Source organism: Octopus sinensis, linkage group LG1, assembly GCF_006345805.1.
Source record: "Octopus sinensis linkage group LG1, ASM634580v1, whole genome shotgun sequence".
NCBI classification, from domain to species: domain Eukaryota; kingdom Metazoa; phylum Mollusca; class Cephalopoda; order Octopoda; family Octopodidae; genus Octopus; species Octopus sinensis.
Genome location: NC_042997.1, coordinates 34,715,004 through 34,735,798, shown reverse-complemented (window position 1 = coordinate 34,735,798; position 20,795 = coordinate 34,715,004). Strand labels below are relative to the sequence as shown.

Below are 20,795 nucleotides of genomic sequence, written 5' to 3'. Positions count from 1 at the left end.
AATATAATTGAATTCTAATAGAATTCCATTTTATAACGGAACAAAAAAGAGACCATACATGATCCGTCTTCTATACTAAGCTTCTCTGACGTCATACTCGGAGCAACAATTGTAAATTTACACTTTCAAGTAAGAAAGAATTTTATTCCTTCTATTTGTGTTTTTAATAAACACTCCCGTAAATGCTTCTAACTATATTTTATGTAGTTTACGTATTATGTTAAATATCTCTTGATATTTTATACAAACTTTATAGTTTAATGTAAATTTTTGTTTTGATTTTTATAAGCTCGTCCACTACAGGAAAAATGACTGCTGTAGTCCTATCTCTTTCTCTTTTGCTTCTCACAATATTTGCGCTTTTTCTCACGCTGGTCTTCGAAACATAGGTTTCGCGAAACATGCAATATTTTACCACAAGCTCTCATTGTAATTCCGGAAATGAACAGCTAATGATACTGTAATTGTTAATGCGGCACTGCTTTCAGGTTCATTTTAAAATTATGTTATTGTTTTTTTGATAACTACTGAGTTCTTTATAACTGTTGCTGTACGTATTTTAGTTAGCTCTGGTAACGTTTCGTATCAAATTGCGTGCGATTTCTCACAGGAAGCGTACTTACTCGTCTGCGACGTTATTTTCGATGGAAAATGTTGTTATAGAGAGTTCGAAAAACCTATAAAGCATTGATTCAAATGGCCTTCAGCATTTGCTTTTGTCTCTGTACAGACTAAGCTCGTAGCCTACCCAACATCTCCTAAAACAAAATCCAATACTATCGTCAGGATATTTTATTCTAGTCTACTTCTTCAACATTTAACACTTTCACATTGTTTTTCAGAGATAAATTCAATATGAAAAACTTTTGTCGCATAAGTTAAATTATGTAAACTGGAATTTACAGAGTTGGTTCATAAACGCTGAGAATTGTCAGAAAACGCTTGTTCGCAAGTGGAAATTTGATTATCAACAGACGCTCGCTGATACAGGAGGGTACTCCAGGAATTTTCTGCAATAGGCTTTTCTTGATTGCGAAACTAACCCCATGCAAACGGGGCGTCCCAAAGAAATGTCCTTTCCAGGAGAAGGTATATCTATCAGCTTCTTCAGTGAGGGAACCCTCATGGGAGAAATGAGTCCCACAGAGTGCAGCAATGTTGAGGTTGTAGCGCTTGAGTTCGGTGACTACAATAGCAGTGCGTCGCGGGGTCGTCGAGTGTCTGGCTCATCATGTGAAACGTCATCAAGGAGGGTGCGAACATTGCAACCTGCAAGGATGAGGTTCGAGGGTTTCTTTTTCTTTTTCAATTTTGATGCTTGGTTTCTACCGCATGTTTGGGGATGACTCACTGGGAGTGGTTACTCAGTCGAGCAAGTGAGGACGAGCCTTTTCTGAGCCACATTTTGTAGGCCCTTCCCCATGTGGAGCAGGCAGTGCTATCCCTGAAAAGGGTTGCCTGGACGCACAAGCAGGCCCGAGGTGGATGTTCATCAACGGGTCCATCCAACAATGACCATCTTACTAGAGGCTTCCAAATACATCCTAGTCTTCCCCCGTCGCCAGATGATCCCATCGCCGCAGGATTTGCAGAGAGGATGAAAGAGAATGAAGGATCAAAGTCGAAGTTTAAGGTGCCGGAGTGGATGCACAGTTCTCAGCTGCACGGACTTGACAGCAGGCAAGGGAGGTGCAATAGCAAGAGGAGTCTCGAGATGATTGACTCTTGTCTTCTGCTGCAACAACCTGCCAGAGTTGGTGGATAAGATCCTATGCTCCGCCTTGGGACCAGCCCGTCTGGATCTGTTCGCAGGCTTCCTGTGGCAAGCTGCCAGAACTCCAGTTTGTTGTAGTCCGCTTTTATAGCCAGCTTGCCTGGCATCGCCCTCATCCGCCTTCACTAAGAAGAGATCCGCCGTTGGGGACTTGCAATACCAGAGCGCCCTGTTAGCCACGTTTTCGGGACTCGGGCTCTAAGTATATATATATATAAAAGTAAAAATATAGATATATACATATAAAAATACAAATATCAAAAATGTAAATAAACAAAGGTGCGATGTGTGAATAAGAATTACATATAAATAATATTGTATAAAAAAAGTAAAAGATGTGCAATTAAAAGACATAAAAGGATAAATATATATAGAGAGAGTAAAAATATACATATACAAATTGTATATACATATTTACAAACATTTTGTTGGATGGCCGTTGACTATTCAGGGGTTGATGGGCCCTTTGACATGTCCTATTTTTCATCCCGCAGGATGTCCAACTACACCATCCTCACCAAGCAAGCCTAGTGGGGTTGGCAGTTTAGTCGCCGACGACCCGACCATGCGACAGGTTGTTCTGGATTACATGTTACCAGTAGCACTCAAGAGCGACTGACACTATGTAACGATCTAGCGACAAAGTCTAACCAAGAAATCAGTCGTACTGTCGTATATGAACATAGATAGATAGATAGATAGATAGATAGATAGATAGATAGATAGATAGATAGATAGATAGATAGATAGATAGATAGATAGATAGATAGATAGATAGATAGTACATAGATAGATAGATAGATAGATAGATAGATAGATAGATAGATAGATAGATAGATAGATAGATAGATAGACAGACAGATAGATAGATAGATAGATAGATAGATAGATAGATAGATAGATAGATAGATAGATAGATAGATAGATAGATAGATAGATAGATAGATAGATAGATAGATAGATAGATAGATAAGCTCGATAATATAAGACCGATAAGTTAGATGAGATGGGGAGATAGTTAGATTGACTTTTATATGTATCTATGTATGTATGTATGTATACATGTATGTGTGTGTCTATGTATGTATGTATTTGTGTGGTTGTGTATTTGTGTGTGAGTGTATTTGTGTGTGTTGGGAATTGCATCCACTAATTATGACCTTCAAATATCATTGAATCCACTTTCGGAAACTAGTCATCGTTTTATTTCTTGGGGTCTTGTTCTTTATCTGTACATAAACATGGCATTAACTTCAGCGCTATTTGTAGCATTTGCATTGAATTCATTCACATATCTAAAACTACAATTGTTAATTGCTGCATAAAACACATGCTCAGTTAAATTTGGTCACATCTGTTTTTTTTTATTCAAAATTTCATTTAAGCTCTCCAACGAGTCATAATGAATAAAACGTAATATAGAATTTAAGTGATTTCTAACAAGCCCATTACAACAGAGCATAAACGAACAGTAAATGAATGCTAAAATGTATTACTTATGGAGGTTTCGCCACTCCTGCCAATACAGCGCTATGATAATAATTTAGATGTAGTAGTAGCAATCGTTTCAAGTTTGGTACAAGACCAGTACTTTCCGTGGAAGGGTAAGTTGATTAAATCGATTCCAGTGTTCAACTGGGCCCTACCTGCAAGATTACGCGCAGTTTATTTTGATACGAAGTCACCATGTCGTGCGCATATGCTGTGATGCATGTACTTGGTGTACCCTTATCATTAGAGTCACTTTGATGGCGTGTGCTGTTCTCTCAATCAATCAAGAAGAAGGAGAAGAAGAAGAGGAGGACGAAGATTTTTTTTAATTGCCACCGGGGCAACGGATCAGGCACAAACACAAAGATGTACATTAAATGCAGGGAATTACAAACAAAATAAATGAGAAAAAGTCTGAAATACGAATTTAAATATTACAAAAATATGAATGCGATAAATCATTTCTGATATAGGAGGGCCTTCTTGTAGGGTCAATCCAGGACCTCCATATATCCAATATCATTCTGAGTATTAAGGGCAAGCGACCTGTCCCGCCGTTATTCTCTGGCTTCCAAATGTAAGTGAAATGTGGCTGCATCAACTCTGTGCATTTTTGCCATTCTCACCCAACTTTCAATATCTCAGCGCTGAACAGTTCCTCACGCTCGAAGCTCTCCTTTCTTTTCAAAGGAAAGTTGAAAAACTCGCTAAGAGCTCGTTCTTTTTATCCCATACATGTTAACAAGTGTTCGAAATAAGTCTGCAAGTGAGCAATTCCTGCGATTGAATGAGTGCGTGCAGAATGTTTCCATCGATCTGTGCGAATCTCAGGCAGACACGTCTGAATGTACGTTCGTGCCTGTAAATCTGGAAGGGATAGCACACCGCGGTAGCACTGCCACGTCAGAGACTTCTCAGAAGTTATCTATTAGAGTCTCAAAAGCGTCGGCGCACTTCTTTGCCAGTAACTTTTCTCAAATTGCTACTGTGTAATTCCCACCGACGCCATTACGCGCCTTACAGATGGCGACGAGTATCTGACGAAACTCTACGTCCCAGGTGACTTATGTTGGTCTTTGCTTCACCCAGGACTGCAGTTGTCTGGGAGACAAAACTGTGGAAACAGTGTACCTCAGAAATGACGAGCACACCATCCCAACATTCCAGAACCTTTATAGGAAGCGGAGGCATAGAGTGTGTCTGTGCTTCAGGATCCTGAACAAGTCAAAAGCACCAAGTCGAAGGGTGGCAGCTGGTGGATCGCCTGACCAGAGGAACGCACTCTTCCACCTAACGTTGAAAAGCGAGCGCTCCAAACTGGTAAAAATTCCATAATTTTAAGCGTAGGTAGCTTTTACTTAGATTGTCTCTGCTGCTTGACCGATTAGAATTATTGAGTCGTTTCAATAGAGTGTCAACTTAAATTGACTTCCTAATTTATGATATTCGTCTCGGTCAGACGAAAACCATATCACTATATGGTCGCTTGCTTTCTATAAATAGTGGCAAACTTGTCCTCAAATCACATAATGCTATCTTGATTATGCTGACCTCAATACGCTATGTCTTTAAAATTATACGACACAATGATTACGAGTCGGCTGCTTTTGATTGTACATGTCTCTAATCAGAGTTGACGTGAATGACGTGATAATAAACAACAAAAGCAAAACCAGCGAATATGATGCTTCATTAAGAGTGATAAATTGCTGTCCAGAGTTGATGCATATATGAATGTGTACACACACACACACACACAGAGGCCTATACGTATTATGCATTGTGTTTCATAAGTATGTAATATAGATAGATAGATAGATAGATAGATAGATAGATAGATAGATAGATAGATAGATAGATAGATAGATAGATAGATAGATAGATAGATAGATAGGTACGTACATACATAGATACATCCATTCAAACATACATACACAGCTAATTACATTCATGCATCCATATGGATATATCTTATCAAATATAGAATCGAAGGTCCATATTAGATATATAAAAGTGTATGTATTTATAAAGTACTACTGAGGGTTTCATCGACGTCAGACACACATTCTACAACTATAGTTGACCAAAAGGAATAAATAATATATTTCAGAAGAGCCAGGACAGCTGCAGTGCGACCGAATTGAAAGAGTGTCAGGCAGAATTCTAAATCGATAAGAAAAACGTTACAGGGAATTCATCATTGAATGACCTTTTTTTTTTCTTTTCTCAACTCTTTTACTTTTTTGCTTTTTTTCAGGTATTAATGGAACAGGTACTTTTTTAGTGGCATTATACAAATTGTATTAATATTGTTTACAAGTAATTTTTATCAGTTCAGAAACTACTTGAAATATGTGTTTAATTATATTATCTCTTATTGATAGTATTCAAAATAAATGTGAATTATTCACTTTGACTTTTGATCTTGTCCAGACTTGATATATATTTGGCTGTGACATTATTACCATTCACCAAAACCTCACAGAGAATTTCAATGTATTTTTATGTCTTTTAACATTCAAATATCAACTTTTCAGGTATTATGAAACAACCCGGCGAGTAATAGAATTAATATAACACAAGTTTCTTCCCCATTTAAATTCGATATCTTATTCCCATGACAGAAATGAATATCAATATATTAATATTATTTTTATTCTTATGTTTATTAATATCATTTTTACCTTATTACAGCTAGCACTACCTCATATATATATATATATATATATATATATATATATATATATATATATATATATATGTATATAAGTATTCCAAATATAATAACTACTAAAATAACAACCCTTTCAGGGTATACCCGACAGTTATCACCGGCCTCATAAACAGATGGAAACTACAGTATACCGAAATGTATAATATATGTATAAATAATAGATAATGTATTCTGTAAATGTAATTTTATTCAGTCCTTATGTGTATATATGTATATATACATTTGTGTCTGTGTATAAACATGTTTGCAGGTTTATGTGCATCTTTCTTTCTGTCTCTGTCTCTCTGTCTCTACATGTGTATGTGTGCGTGTGTGTGTGTGTGTGTGTGTGTGTGTTATACGAAAATACAGCGAAAAATAATCTTATTTCTCTGGTAAGGTTCTCGTGAGAATGATAATTTTACAAGTATTCGATAAGTAACAAACATTCTATATAGAAAAAAATTTTCCGATAACAAAAAGAAATTAAATCCTTCTAATGAGATTAAATATACGAAAAATGTGATAAGATGTTTGTATTTTATAGCTGAAGATTTTCACAAAACATCAGTATTGGTGATTTGTGTTGTATTATTGTGTTGACTCTTCTGGTTCTCTTGAACGACTTTAGTCTGAATATTCTTTGTCGACTGCAACGTTATCATGCTTTATCAGGTAATCAATGATAACCCAATGCTATTCTGACGCGGTAAGTACATTTTTATCATTTTGAAATGCTGTATTTTTTTCCATATACACTACTATTAAATTGTGGAGGCGCAGTGGCCCAGTGGTTAGGGCAGCGGACTCGCGGTCATAGGATCGCGGTTTCGATTCCCAGACCGGGCGTTGTGAGTGTTCATTGAGCGAAAACACCTAAAGCTCCACGAGGCTCTGGCAGGGGATGGTGGTGATCCCTGCTGTACTCTTTCATCACAACTTTCTCTCACTCTTACTTCCTGTTTCTGTTGTACCTGTATTTCAAAGAGCCGGCCTTGTCACTCTCTGTGTCACGCTGAATATCCCCGAGAACTACGTTAAGGGTACACGTGTCTGTGGAGTGCTCAGCCACTTACACGTTAATTTCACGAGCAGGCTGTTCCGTTGATTCGGATCAACCGGAACCCTCATCGTCGTAACCGACGGAGTGCTTCCATCCACTATTAAATTGTCACCTCCTCTCACATGCAATATAAATTTTCCTCTATAGTGTTAAAACGTAAGAATCCCGTTTGCGCCCTCAGCTTCTTTATTAGAATTCCTTTCTCAGTCAACTTGTTTCTTTGGCCTATTGAGTGGATGTCAGATTAAAAGTCATACATATCTGCATAGAATACATGTTAACCCGTTATAGCTCTTCCACCAGTGTGAATTGGTATTTAATATCAGTTGCAAACCAACGAACCACTAGTCATTTCAATCTTAGCGCACTGAAATAGATCATTCCCTAAACCTGCTTACTTGTATTTATACGCGTTACGTTTGGATAAGAACCAATGAAACATATTGGTTGTGCATCGCACTGTTAGCCATCCACTGATTTTGAGCTACTGACCAAAAGGCATTTTATAAAATGCTTGATGGGAAATAATATTTTTGCACTAGTGGGGGTGGAGCGAAGCAAAAGCTAAAATAACATTTAGGTACACTACACTAACAGTTTTATAGACACTAATAGGGTTACGATAGTAAACGTAATAATAAATATCTTTCCATAAAGATAATAATAAATAATATCTTTCTCTAAAGGTAATAATAAATAGTACCTTTCAGTTAGGTTCATTGACCTAAGCCTTTAAAAGCTATTGGATTGTTGTCTGTTAGTGTCGGTTGAATGAATGGGAACGCCGTGCTGTAATTTTTAGAAAGAATGAGTGAACATTTATAGTTGACCACTGGTCATATGAACAAGGCATGCACGTATAGGTGTAATCGTTAATATCAATACCAGTAGCCAAATACTCATTAAATAATAAGACTGGACAAAGAGACGGTTTCCAATAGAATAATGAACGATACTCAATATTCAAGACAATCATATCACAACAACTCTTAATTTGAAAAACAAAAATTACCTTCTAGATTTTCTACTTTGTGGTTACCTAAATTTCGAAGCCAGATGTCAACATTTGGCAGATGAGAAAACATGTGTGCAGTATTGCAGTTTATACTACAAATCGCATTCTTATAGAAATGTTACCGCAGCTAGAGTGATCATGTTCGCTAATTAGCTGAAAGAAAATAAACACACCTAAACTTGATCAAGTAATGGTATGCATTTTTTATCATTATAAATTCCGTAATATTTAGAAAGTACTTCTACTTTTTGACAAAATATGAAAACTTTAAAAGCGGACAGAAATAATGTATGGTAATATTCATTCTTAATTTTCCTACACGTTTCGATATAATGGTAGCAATTCGGCAGAAATGGATGATGTGCATGGTGGAATTGCAGTATTCAATATTAGTTTAGTGCTTACTCTCTCTTCGAATCTCGTATCCCTTTTCTAAGAAGTCAATTAAATGACACGGGTTCTCGAAACCAAACGAAACTGATAAAATGTGAGATTATAGGATTGATACCCAATTAACTAGCAATAAAGAAATTTTGAGCTACTGACCAGTATCTGGATTCTCAAATCGAGAAGCGATTCTAGGAGATTCTAGTTAGAGAAATGATAGAAAGGTCTTGATATATCATAGGCAAAGTTTTGCTTTTCGCCCGATTTATTATAAGGCAGATATCACTAATGAATGCAGTATGCTATTTTTCTTTCATGTCTGGTATTTTATTAAATGAAAGTAATTAATTATTAAAACACAGTTATTCGATAGACCCGTTAGAGCGTCGAATGAGAACTCTGATAGTATCACATTTGGTCCCTTTACTGCTCAACTGAAACCCATCTCTGTTGATGTCGACGAAATCGATAAAAAAAGAGGTAGTGGCCAAGTACTGAAAATTGATACAATCAAACTGCTTTCATCCACACTATGAGTGATTTTCTGCGTAAGTTAGAAATAAATATTGTATTTAGCAAACCCCTTATATTCTGTGTTAAAATCTGACCCGAATAAACTATTCATCTCGTCACCTCGAAAGTTATACTAAGCGAAAATTGAAGGTTAATCTGTATAAGGAATAAAGAAATGTTACATAGGTAGCCTTTTGTTTTCTGGCATATCTTTTCTTCGTATTGCTTTCATATCCACACAACAATTTATTTCCATTAGATGACTCGATAAAATCACGTTCTAAGATTTTCTTATAGTTTAGTGAATTGCTTGGATGAAAATCGTATTGGTACAGCTACAAACATAATCTTACTACAACTAGAAGAAATATATTTCACTCACTTTGTGTGAAAACCATTTCAACTTGTTTGTATTGATATATTTCAGAATTAGCTAAGTCTGTGGAGAATTTGTAAAATTTATCATTGTCTAGCTTTCTCTTTCATTCAACATTGCGTAGATTCTACTCTATGTCTTTATGCACATAGAAAGAGAAGGAGGGAGATAGAAAGATACCTGTTTTCCTCAAATGTACACAGATGACCAAATATAAGTATATTATATTATTATTCAAACATACACATTTAAAGTTACTTTCTCTTATCTTATTTTTCGATTATTTTGCATTTTAAGTCATTTATAAGAAAGAGAGTTCTTGAAATAAAACCTGACACATTGCAGCACAAACAATTTAGATGTGAGTAAAGATACGAATATGCAATCTAAAATAAAAACAATATGCAAAAATGTCTGTATCTCTGGATAGATTTCATGGATGGGTGGACACCTGAGAGGTATTCTGTGCAAGGAGTGTTAGAGTGCGTTAAGAAAAAACTTTGATTATGCAATGAAGCGTAGCTCAAATGAATGAGTTTGGGAGTTTCGCAGAAAATTTAGATAATCTCATTTTTATTAATATGTTTATATCACAGTTATGCTGAAGATATTTTTCCATTGGCGGTTAAACTAATGATGATTTGGATTTCTGACGAGAAACGAAACGGGATCACAATTGCTTTAGTATTCATGGGCCAAAAGTTTTGTAGAATAAATTAATAAAAAGCATAAGAAATAGCTAAACAAGGCAGCGAACTGGCAGAATCGTTAGCACGCCGGGCGAACTGCTTAGCGGTATTTTGTCTGTCGCTACGTTCTGAGTTCAAATTCCGCCGAGGTCGACTTTGCCTTTCATCCTTTCGGGATCGATAAATTAAGTATCAGTTACGCACTGGGGTCGATGTAACCGACTTAATCCGTTTGTCTGTCTTTGTTTGTCCCCTCTGTGTTTAGCCCCTTGTGGGTACTAAAGAAATATATATTATTAACTTAATTTCTCTCTTCCTACTCTCTCTTTCATACACACAAACACACATATACATACATGCATGCATGTATACATACATATATACATGACACGTACAAACAAACGTATATAGAACTCGATACTTTTGCACTTTTTAACTATTATATATTACAATTATATATTGCGCTCTTCTTGTTTCAGGCTTGTATTATGGCATCACTATTGCAATTGTGTCCTTCGCGACTGGAATGACAGTACTAACACTGAACATCCACCACAAAGGAACGCGAGGCTACGAGGTGCCTATGATCCTTAAAAAAATATGCTTCGGTGTTGTCGCCAAAATCTTATTTATTAAACTCGAAGTACCTTTGGGTTCTAAAGAATCGATGGTAAGTAACTTCAACCTGTCTATTCAATTGTATTTCTTATATACATACATACATATATATGTATGTATATATATATTTATGTATGCATGTATGTATGTATGTATGTATGTATGTATGTATGTATGTATGTATGTATGTATGTATGTATGTATGCATGTATGTATGTATGTATGAATATATATATATATATATATATATATATATATATCTATATATATATATATATATATATATATATACACACAGGATTCAATAATAATAATAACTATATTAATTTGACACGAGAATTGTTTTGTGAAAAAAAGAAAACGAAAATTGAAACAGTACAGGAAACAGCTTATTCTACGGTAAATCTGCGAGTTCGTCCCTCAGGGGAGAGCCATTTTGAGATCGAAAAGTCATTCACTGGCAGAACATATACGTTTTTATTATTATTTTATTTGCAATTTACTTAATCATCGGTATTTTATTGTTATTTTAATTATAATATTTCTATTATATGTAATTTTCTAGTTGGTGTAATTTAATTGTTCATTTTGAATTGATAAAACGTGTTTTTTTTTTCTATGAGCTTTTTCGGATGTATTTATTCTGAGAACTGGCTTGCTAGCTTTGCTCCTACCACTGTGTAGTATTATTAAATGTTACTAGCTACCATTCTTCTGGAGGTAATCATAAGTGCATGAGAGTCGAGAGGATAGTGGGGCAAAAGATACAGTTTGGCGGGCATAAAGTTAGATATCATTAGTTTATAAATAAATATATTGACAGGGAACAAACAATGAATGGTAGCATCCATTTGACCAGCAAAGGTCAAAATATGTGACTACCCTGGTTATGGTTAATGAGAGTGATGGCAGATTTTGAACAGAACACATTTAGTTTGTTCTATTTCAATTATCGATATAATTGTATGTATACACTGTTAATCTTATATTAAATGAAGTTTTGTTATGCTATAGTTTTCGTAATGTTGTAGTCTGTAAAGATGCCAGCCGCTTATCTTCTGTGTTTGTTATAAATTATGAAAAGTGTTGCAAGTGTTGATTTGTGGACGCGCTTCAGTTTCTCCGGCGTATGTAAGTGAAATGTTTGCAGGTTCGAAAAGGTAGAAGAAATTCAGAAATTAAATACTCACCCAGTACATAGTGTTCTTGCTATAAAAGCGGTGTTTGCATATCTGTAAAATCAGAGAAAAACTAATTTGATACTCACTCAAATTTGTAGATACCCAAGTTTATAAAGTTATTTTGAAAGAGGATTTCAGATGCAAGCGGACAAAATGCTTAGCGATATTTCGTCCGTTTCGTACGTTCTGAGTTCAAATTCAGCCGAGGTCGACTTTGCCTTTCATGATTTTGAGATCTGTACCAGCTTTCTCTATCTATATACGATATATATTACGTAACATTTATACAATATACATTGCATTGTCCCCTCTGTGCTTCGCCCTGCGTGGTTAATAAACAAATCTGTATAATAATCACACATATACATACATATATATATATATATATATATATATATATGTATGTATGTATATGTATGATATTATATATATATTATATATATATATATATATATATATATATATATATATACATACATACATACATACATATACATATATACGCACAGTTCTTTTAAGTATATTGATGAATGTGCGTGCATGTACTGGCATGTATACACAAGCATATGTGTGGTTATAATGTTAAATATTCGTACACACCAGCAAGTTTAAAAACAAATAATAACCGCAACTACAAAGCACTATAGGATAGATTAACTGTACATTCTGACCATCTATTCTGTCCATATCTTCCCTTGAGGAATTAGACGTTTTGTGAGCTGGCTTTCATCCATAGTGCTGATAACGTTGCATGCTCTTCACTTACCGAGATGTTTCATGTTGCCCTGCGGTACTCACACCGTTGTAAGTATGATATCATATAACTTCTAATATCTCTTCACTCCGAGCAATGATATCTGACAATATAATCAGACTTAGCATCTTGTTATAATTTACTTAATTGACCTCAGACTTGTTATTGTTGTTTAGCTCCAAGTAATTTCTGATAAAAGTAACTTCCGATCTTGGTATCTAAGAAGATATGATGTGATTCCATTGAATGTTAGTAGCAATTTTTAGTAGTTCTAGTATCCATATAGTCTCCGTATTTGAATCCAACCAAACACTGTTAAGTCGTCGTTACCGAGCATATCTGAACATAACATCACGTTGTATGTTCTTATTTAGTATAGTAGAAACAAGAACGTGAGAAACTTCTACGTTGATTCGATTTTCATTCAAGCTGTGTATGTGTGCATAGGTACAGATATCAGCTATCAAACTGAGGCTATATGACAAGACACCTGCCCAAGGAACAGTGTAGAAATATTTAACCGAGAACCGCAAGATTGTCAATAGTTCTGAAATGCGCAACTGTAACAACTCATGAGATTGTGTCACAAGTGAATCAAGCACTAGGCCATCGGGAATTCGGTCGCGCTTGGTTTTACTTCATGTTTGTTGCTGTTCTTCAGCGATTTCCTCAAAAGTGAATATATTTTTCATGTAACTTATTGAGTTTTGTCTTAGCAATAAATCGAGAAGGTGAATGGTAGTAACGTTTCCAACACAAACCTGTGGATATAGATTCTATCTACAGCGCACCATCTCGAAGGAATTATTTTAAGCAAACCCTCGCAATGTCCAAGTGAGCAACAATTCACAGACGAAAATTACTGAAGAAGCCTATCACACACACACACATACACACACACACAGACACACACACACACATACACACACACATATATATATATATATATATACACCAATATATACATGTATACTCATATACATATATACATGCGTGTATGTATGTATGTATGTAGGAAGGAAACACGGAAGGAAGGAAGGAAAGAAGGAAGGAAGGATCGAACGAACGAATGAATGTTGGTAGGTAGGTAAGCTGGCAGTTAGGTGTGTGTTTGTGTGACATTGCAATAAAGGTCTTCAAGATTTTAATTTCTTATCACCGCAATCCAATGGCTGAAACTAGTAAAAAATTATTAGATTTTTGCCGAAACTTATTTTTAACATTGTCCTATCATCTTCGTTTCACATTGTTTTCTTTTCTCTAACCTTTACCAGTGCATTTCGTTTGGTAAGATTAGAGAAATTATTCACGTTGGCGTGCAGGTTAAAACACTTTAGAAATTGTACTTACAGTTAAGTTGTTATTTTTCTTGTTTTTCTTGATGCACTTGTCGTTATTGTTTGGGCTCCAGGTCAATTCGGAACCGGTGGAATTTTCGTCACATTCATCTTGGCTGATTTTTTTTCAATGTTAGTGTAAATTTAGGAAGATAGAAGTAGACATGATTGTGTAGTTAAGAAACTCGCTATATATACATATATATACCTACATACAATATATATATATATTATATATTATATATATATATATATATATATATAATATATATATATATATATATATATATATATTATATATATATATATATATATATAATATATATATATATATATATATACATATATATGTACATATGTATTATGTATGTATGTATGTATGTATGTATGTATTAGAGGAAAAAAGACAACAAACACAAGGCAGGACGAGTATCTCAAGTGATTTTAAATATTTAGAGTTAGGGGAATTTGAAGTAATAAGATTAATTAGTTAATTAATTAATGGATGTCTTACAACTGTTTCTGTGTTGTCCCAAGTGTACCTATTCCTTTAGATCACTCCTCATAAAATAAACTCCTCATTTTCTATATAGGTATGTATATATATATGTGTATGTATATGTATGCGTGTATGTATATATATTGTGTATATATACATGCATATATATATATAATATAATATATATATATATATATAATATATATATATATATATATATATATATATTATATATATATAAACACAAACATATATATTAGATCTTATAGTAAGTTACAATAAAAACTGAAGGACTATAACGACATTTTGTGGAGTACAAATTAATTATTCTCTAACACTCAAGTATGAACACATATATACAAATACACACGCGCTCGCGCACACACATACACACAAATACATGAGAAAGAAATCAAAACAATGGGTTACCCCATGTTGCTACAATTTTTCATTAAAAGTTTATTTCGACGAAAGAATAATACAGTTAGTTTTATGAAACTGATATAACAAATGCCAGACGTTAAAGTAATACTACAGCAGATTTGTTCGTCTGACCCTTTCAAGGGGACACCCGAACTTGGCTGCAGTTCAATGACTGAAAAAAGTAACAAATAATTAAAGATAGAATATGTACTGAAAATACATATTTCACCAACATTCAGTATCTTGTTCTCATCTTTTGTATATGCTCACTAAAATATTGTACATAATAAAGACATGATTTTTTTAAAAATCTGTCTCTTCATACAACGTTAGTTAAGAATTTACAGATATATGCTTTACTGCAGCATACATCAACATTGATTGACGTTTTTAAAAAGTAACTACTACGTATAGTGAAAAGTTTTGGCACTTTTTAATTTTATTATTGGTGTTGCTATCTCCGTATGGTTGTATGTGTAAGTTTATATATATTTTAACATATACCGGTGTTACTGTATGTTTGTTAACAAAGAGTGTACGAACATGAAACCGCAGTATATATTTAGCAATATAGCCGGAAATTAGATCAGATGACTCAGCACATTCAACTCTAACCAATCCATTGTTTCTGATATATGTATAATGATCTGCACAGATATAGGTACATCAAACAAAAGCAAATTCATTCGCATATACAACTACTTTTTTTATTCCTGCATTACTTAGCAAATACTTTGGCATGATTTAAGTCAGTTTCTTATTTTTTGAATGATGTATTTCTTTCTTTCGAATTTATTCCGTTCGTAGAGGGAAAAAAACAAACAAATAGAGCAAATGTCAACGCATATCTAATTGAAACATATCAACATTAAACTAAATATCAACAGAACAATCAAACCGAAAAGAGATATTCTATATACATCAAAGTTAAAACAGACTTTGGTAAAAAATGAAACTGTCACAGATCTCATTAGTAGTTTTAGTATTGTTCAGAACGAAGTCCAGAGACAAGGAAAATTATACATAATTAACTTTTCTACAATAGTACCATCAGAATATAGCAGTAACCTCATTTGTACATAATCAGTCATATGCAAAGGCAGAGACGCTTTTATCTATTGCTTATATGTATATATATGAAATAATAATGACATAAATATAGAAAGCGGCAGTCAAGTGACGGAAGCCAATATAGAATAATATATGTGTGTATATATACATACACACACACACACACACACCACACACACACACACATATATATATATATATATATATATATACATGTATGAATGTATGTGTGTGTGAAGGCGCATGGCTCTGTGATCAAAGCATCGAGCTTACGATCATGAGGTTGTGAGCTTGATTCCCGGACCGGGCCCGCGCGTTGTGTTCTTCAGCAAGACACTTTATTTCGCTGTATTTCACGTTGCTTCAGTTAACTCAGCTGTAGAAATGAATTGCAACATCACTGGTGCCAAGAGGATGTGGTATGCATGGCCGACTGCTGGCCTTCCAAAAACAACGTTGCCGTGACTTGTGCCTCGCAGGGTAACTTTCTAGGTGTAATCCCATAGTTATTCATGTATGCATATATATATATATATATATGTATGTACGTATATATATATACTTAAATATATATATATAGATAGATAGATAGATAGATAGATAGATAGATAGATATAGATATAGATATATATACTTATATATATGCATATTGAATGCTTAAAACTACAAAAGATGTGTTGTTTATACATTTTCCGTGTATATAATACAAATATTGACAACAGTGCTACTTTCAGGATGTTGACAAAATGTGCTGTCACTTCAAAATTCTGTTTCCTGACCGGGTGAAAATGATCAAATTTTAAACTTATATAACTAAAAAAAAAGAAAAAAATTCTGGAAAATGTGATACAACTCCAGCAATTCAGCTAGATTAATGTACCAAATAAAAAAAATTCGATAGGCTTTTGAAACCTTGGCAGCCAAGCGGAAAACATCCCACATTATTCTAGTCTGCTCAGCTAGCAATAAATGAAGAGCACTTGTAATTCAAAGGGTCAGGCTTGTTCCATACTGCGTCACGCTGAATCTCCCTGAGAACTACGTAAGGGTACGCGTATATGTGGAGTGCTCAGCCACTTGCAGGTCAATTTCCCGAGCAGGCTGTTCCGTTGATTGGATCAACTGGAACTCTCGTCGTAACCGACGGAGTGCCTGCTGCTTTTGTTATCAGTCCAAATGAAATATAATGATGTAGTGAATCTGTCTACCCAAAATGTTCAAACTGTAATAGCTAATAACTCTTTATTTACTGATTTATAACGAAAATGATTTTTATGACATCGATTAGCCTGAAAAATGTACCATTGCACTGAATATGAAATCAATTCGAACAGAAATTGAAGTTGGCAGCCAAACATTAAAGATTCGCAATGTGAAATAAATTGCCTTGCTCAAGGATACAACGCGCTGCCGCTTTCCAAACTTACGATCATAACATCGTGAGCCTAATACCCTTACCACTAATCACGCACATTCACAACAGAAACAACTACACCAGCAACGATAGCCGTTACAATAACAACAATCTTTTGTTGGAACACAAAACCCTATTTCATAAGAATAAAAGCGAATTTATCTGTGCATACCGATATTTTAATGGAACACCCTGCTCTCCTCTGTTAACGTCCTTGTTCTGCATAAGGGAAAATATCTTTCTCTGTGTACATTAACCGACATATGTAGTCACTTAAGGAACATAAGCGACAAAAAAACCAACATACTAAAAGTTACATCCCTTGCCTTTAAAATATCATAAGCGTCATAACTATATGTTTAACTATTCTCAAATAAACTGAGCACAAGGTCTTAACATACAATGATAATACACCTCGAAATTTGGTGAGCGAATCAACTGCTAAAACCGAACCCGTCAATAAGATATGATGTTTGTTCTACGATGAAACCTCTTTTGACTACAACATACACAGAAGTTTTTTCACTAAAACTCTTATCATACGAAAATCTTTTATCGATACCGAGAATGTTTAAGCAATATGCGATTTTTTACTTTCTCTCCTGTTTTGAAAGTATGTGTGCACGCGTTGTGTCTGTAAAAACTCAGCTGGTGAAAACATTCACTAATATATTTTCAGCAAAGCTATTATGCGAAAACATTTGTTATGTGGAAGTATATTTTCGTATTTTGCTTTCATTCATGTAAATATATGATAGAAACGTACACTTTCTATGATAAAAAAAATAACCTTCTTTTATTCAAATATGTACGTACAAAAACAACAGTTTCAATCCTTTCTTATTATTTTTCACACATCCTCATGAACACACATATGCGCGCACTCACATAAATGCACACACTGTGAGATGCAGAAGTCCTTTCGTAAGGAATTTAGAATCATACTTATATTCTCACTTCCCCTCTGCCTCACCTCTCTCTATCTATTTATCTATCTCTGTCAATATATATATATATATATATATATATATATATATATATATATATATATATATAATGTGTATATATGTATGTATTTATATATATATAGATGCATGTATGTATATATATATATTTATATATATATATATATATATATATATATATATATATATGTATGTATATAATATGTATGTATATATATATGTATACATATATGTATGTATGTGTGTACATATATATATATATATATATATATATATATATATATATATATATATATATATATATATATACATATATTGGTGTGTGTGTGTGTCTGTATATATTAATCATGGAAAATACTGAGTATGTCTACCTGCTGGAAATAACGGTCTCAACTCATATTTAACCCACCGAAAAAGTAACACTGACAATAACTACAGATATCAACCGTCTGCGAGCTTAAGGGTTAAGACAATTATTCAATAAAGCATCCAGCTATATATTTTCTAGTATTTGGACTCATGAGGACCGGTTTCTGGACTGACATTATAGCCTCACCCTTCTTCAGCGCGTGTTACCATGATGGAAAAATATCCCACAACCCGTCACGTAGAAGTTTGGGCTGCAACTGATTTCTTTTGCGCCTAATCATAGCATTTTCTCTGTGAGAAAAAAATTCCAACACAGAGCAATTAATTCAGCAGAAAATATTTGCGAAGATACATTTCGCCTAGGATAAAATAATTAAATTGATAATGACAGAATTAATAATATAGGAGATTGCAGTCCCCAAAAAGCATTAAATAGCTGAAGAAGGTGAGGGTTATAATGCCATTCCAGAAACCGGTCCACTTGAGTCCAAATAATAGAAAATATTTAGCTGGATCCTATATTGGTACGTTGGATTATTTTCTTAACCCGTATGCTCGCAGACGGTTCATTTCTGTAGTTACTGTCAGTGTTATTTTTTCGGTGGTTTAACTAAGAGATTTGACTGTTATATCTAGCAGGTAGATATACTCAGTATGTTCTTTGATTAATAAAAATTTTAATCGTTCAGCTACTTAGTGCTTTTGGGGGCCTGCAATCGCCTATATAATTAATTCAATTATTTTATCCTAGATAATGATAGAGTTAATGGCACCACTGCAAATATATTCTGCAGAATTATTTGCTCCGTATTGATATATATATATGTGTGTGTGTGTGTGTGTGTATAAAAGGAGCAAAAATCCAAGAGATTCAGTATTTACCATGTGGCAAAATTATGAGTTGAAAGTATGTGGAAAGCACATATAAAAAGTGGAAGAGAAATGCCTTCGTTTCACATAGTTTAATATCTTTCCATAAAGAAATTTTTTTAACATATATATATATACTAGCAGTATCGCCCGGCGTTGCTCGGATTTGTAAGGGAAATAACTATATAAGCATTTTTAGAGAGTTAAAGCAAAAAAATAGCAAAAAAATGCATTAAAAATGGAAAAAAAATTATGGTCAATTTTTTTTTAAATCGTTGACTCATCGTAGACATTTTTAGAGAGTTACTTCCCTTATATAATAGCGAAAAAATGCATTCAAATGGAAAAAATGATGTTAATTTTTTTTTAAATCGTAGACTCATCGTAGACGCGCGCTAATACCCAGAAGGGCTCGATATGAATCACGACTATAAGATACCCGGTTTTGGTTAAACTGCACCGCAAAATGTGGGAGTAGTTAGGAATCTAAATCGTTGGAGACAGACACACAACTTGACTTTTATATATATATATATATATATATATATACATATTTTATGGATGTCGTGATATCCAACCGGTTTTCACTATTTAAATTAGCTTTTCAAGGGACGGTGTGAAGCAATCACTTCTTGTGACAAAGTGATCTCGCCATTTTGGATGCTTAAAAAATAAGAACGAGTCTAGAGAGTGGGCAAAGGGAGGCAACAACCCTAACCCTAACTCCGCAGTATAATTTTTGAAGTAGTCAAGTTTGTTTATTATTTCGTAATTCACCTTGTTTAGGCGTTCTTGTAAGGAGATTGAATCTTTGCATTGGTATAATGGAACGATATAGAAATTCTGCGTTTTATTTCTTGCGCATCTGTCGATATGTTCGCTCAGGGCTATCTTCCTGTATTGAGGAAAACGAATCTGATCTTTATGCAGCGTCACTGCGTCTCAAAGTAAGGCTCGTTTGGCCCACATAATTGTGGCCACAACTTGAGCAGGTTATGACATAGATATGGTTCTGAGAAGTATATGTGAAGTTGGTCCTAAATTTGAGAATGTTCCCCCTTGCTTGAATGTGAATTCCGAACATTCAGTTAGGTATAGGCATGTACCACAATTAGGTCGTCTGCACTTTTTAAATGTTGGCATCGTTTGTACTGAGTATAGTTATGCATTTTTGGGGAGTCTCTTGAGTGATTTGTATTGTTTTTTTGTAGGAAAATAAGGCAAGGTTGAATATGCTAAAATAATTTTATATGTGAAAATATAATGGTTGCTC

The 20,795-nt window shown here is 34.2% G+C and overlaps 1 protein-coding gene across 2 annotated transcripts in view; it reads left to right on the top strand.

Annotated features, from left to right (window-relative positions):
* Window positions 1-20,795, top strand: part of LOC115218923 (neuronal acetylcholine receptor subunit alpha-10) — a 1,131,344-nt gene that overhangs the window by 1,098,448 nt on the left and 12,101 nt on the right. For both annotated transcript variants that reach the window (XM_029788944.2, XM_036499212.1), the window contains one exon: window positions 10,501-10,691. In XM_029788944.2, coding sequence (XP_029644804.1) covers window positions 10,501-10,691 — 191 coding nt within the window. The remainder of the gene's footprint in view (window positions 1-10,500; window positions 10,692-20,795) is intronic.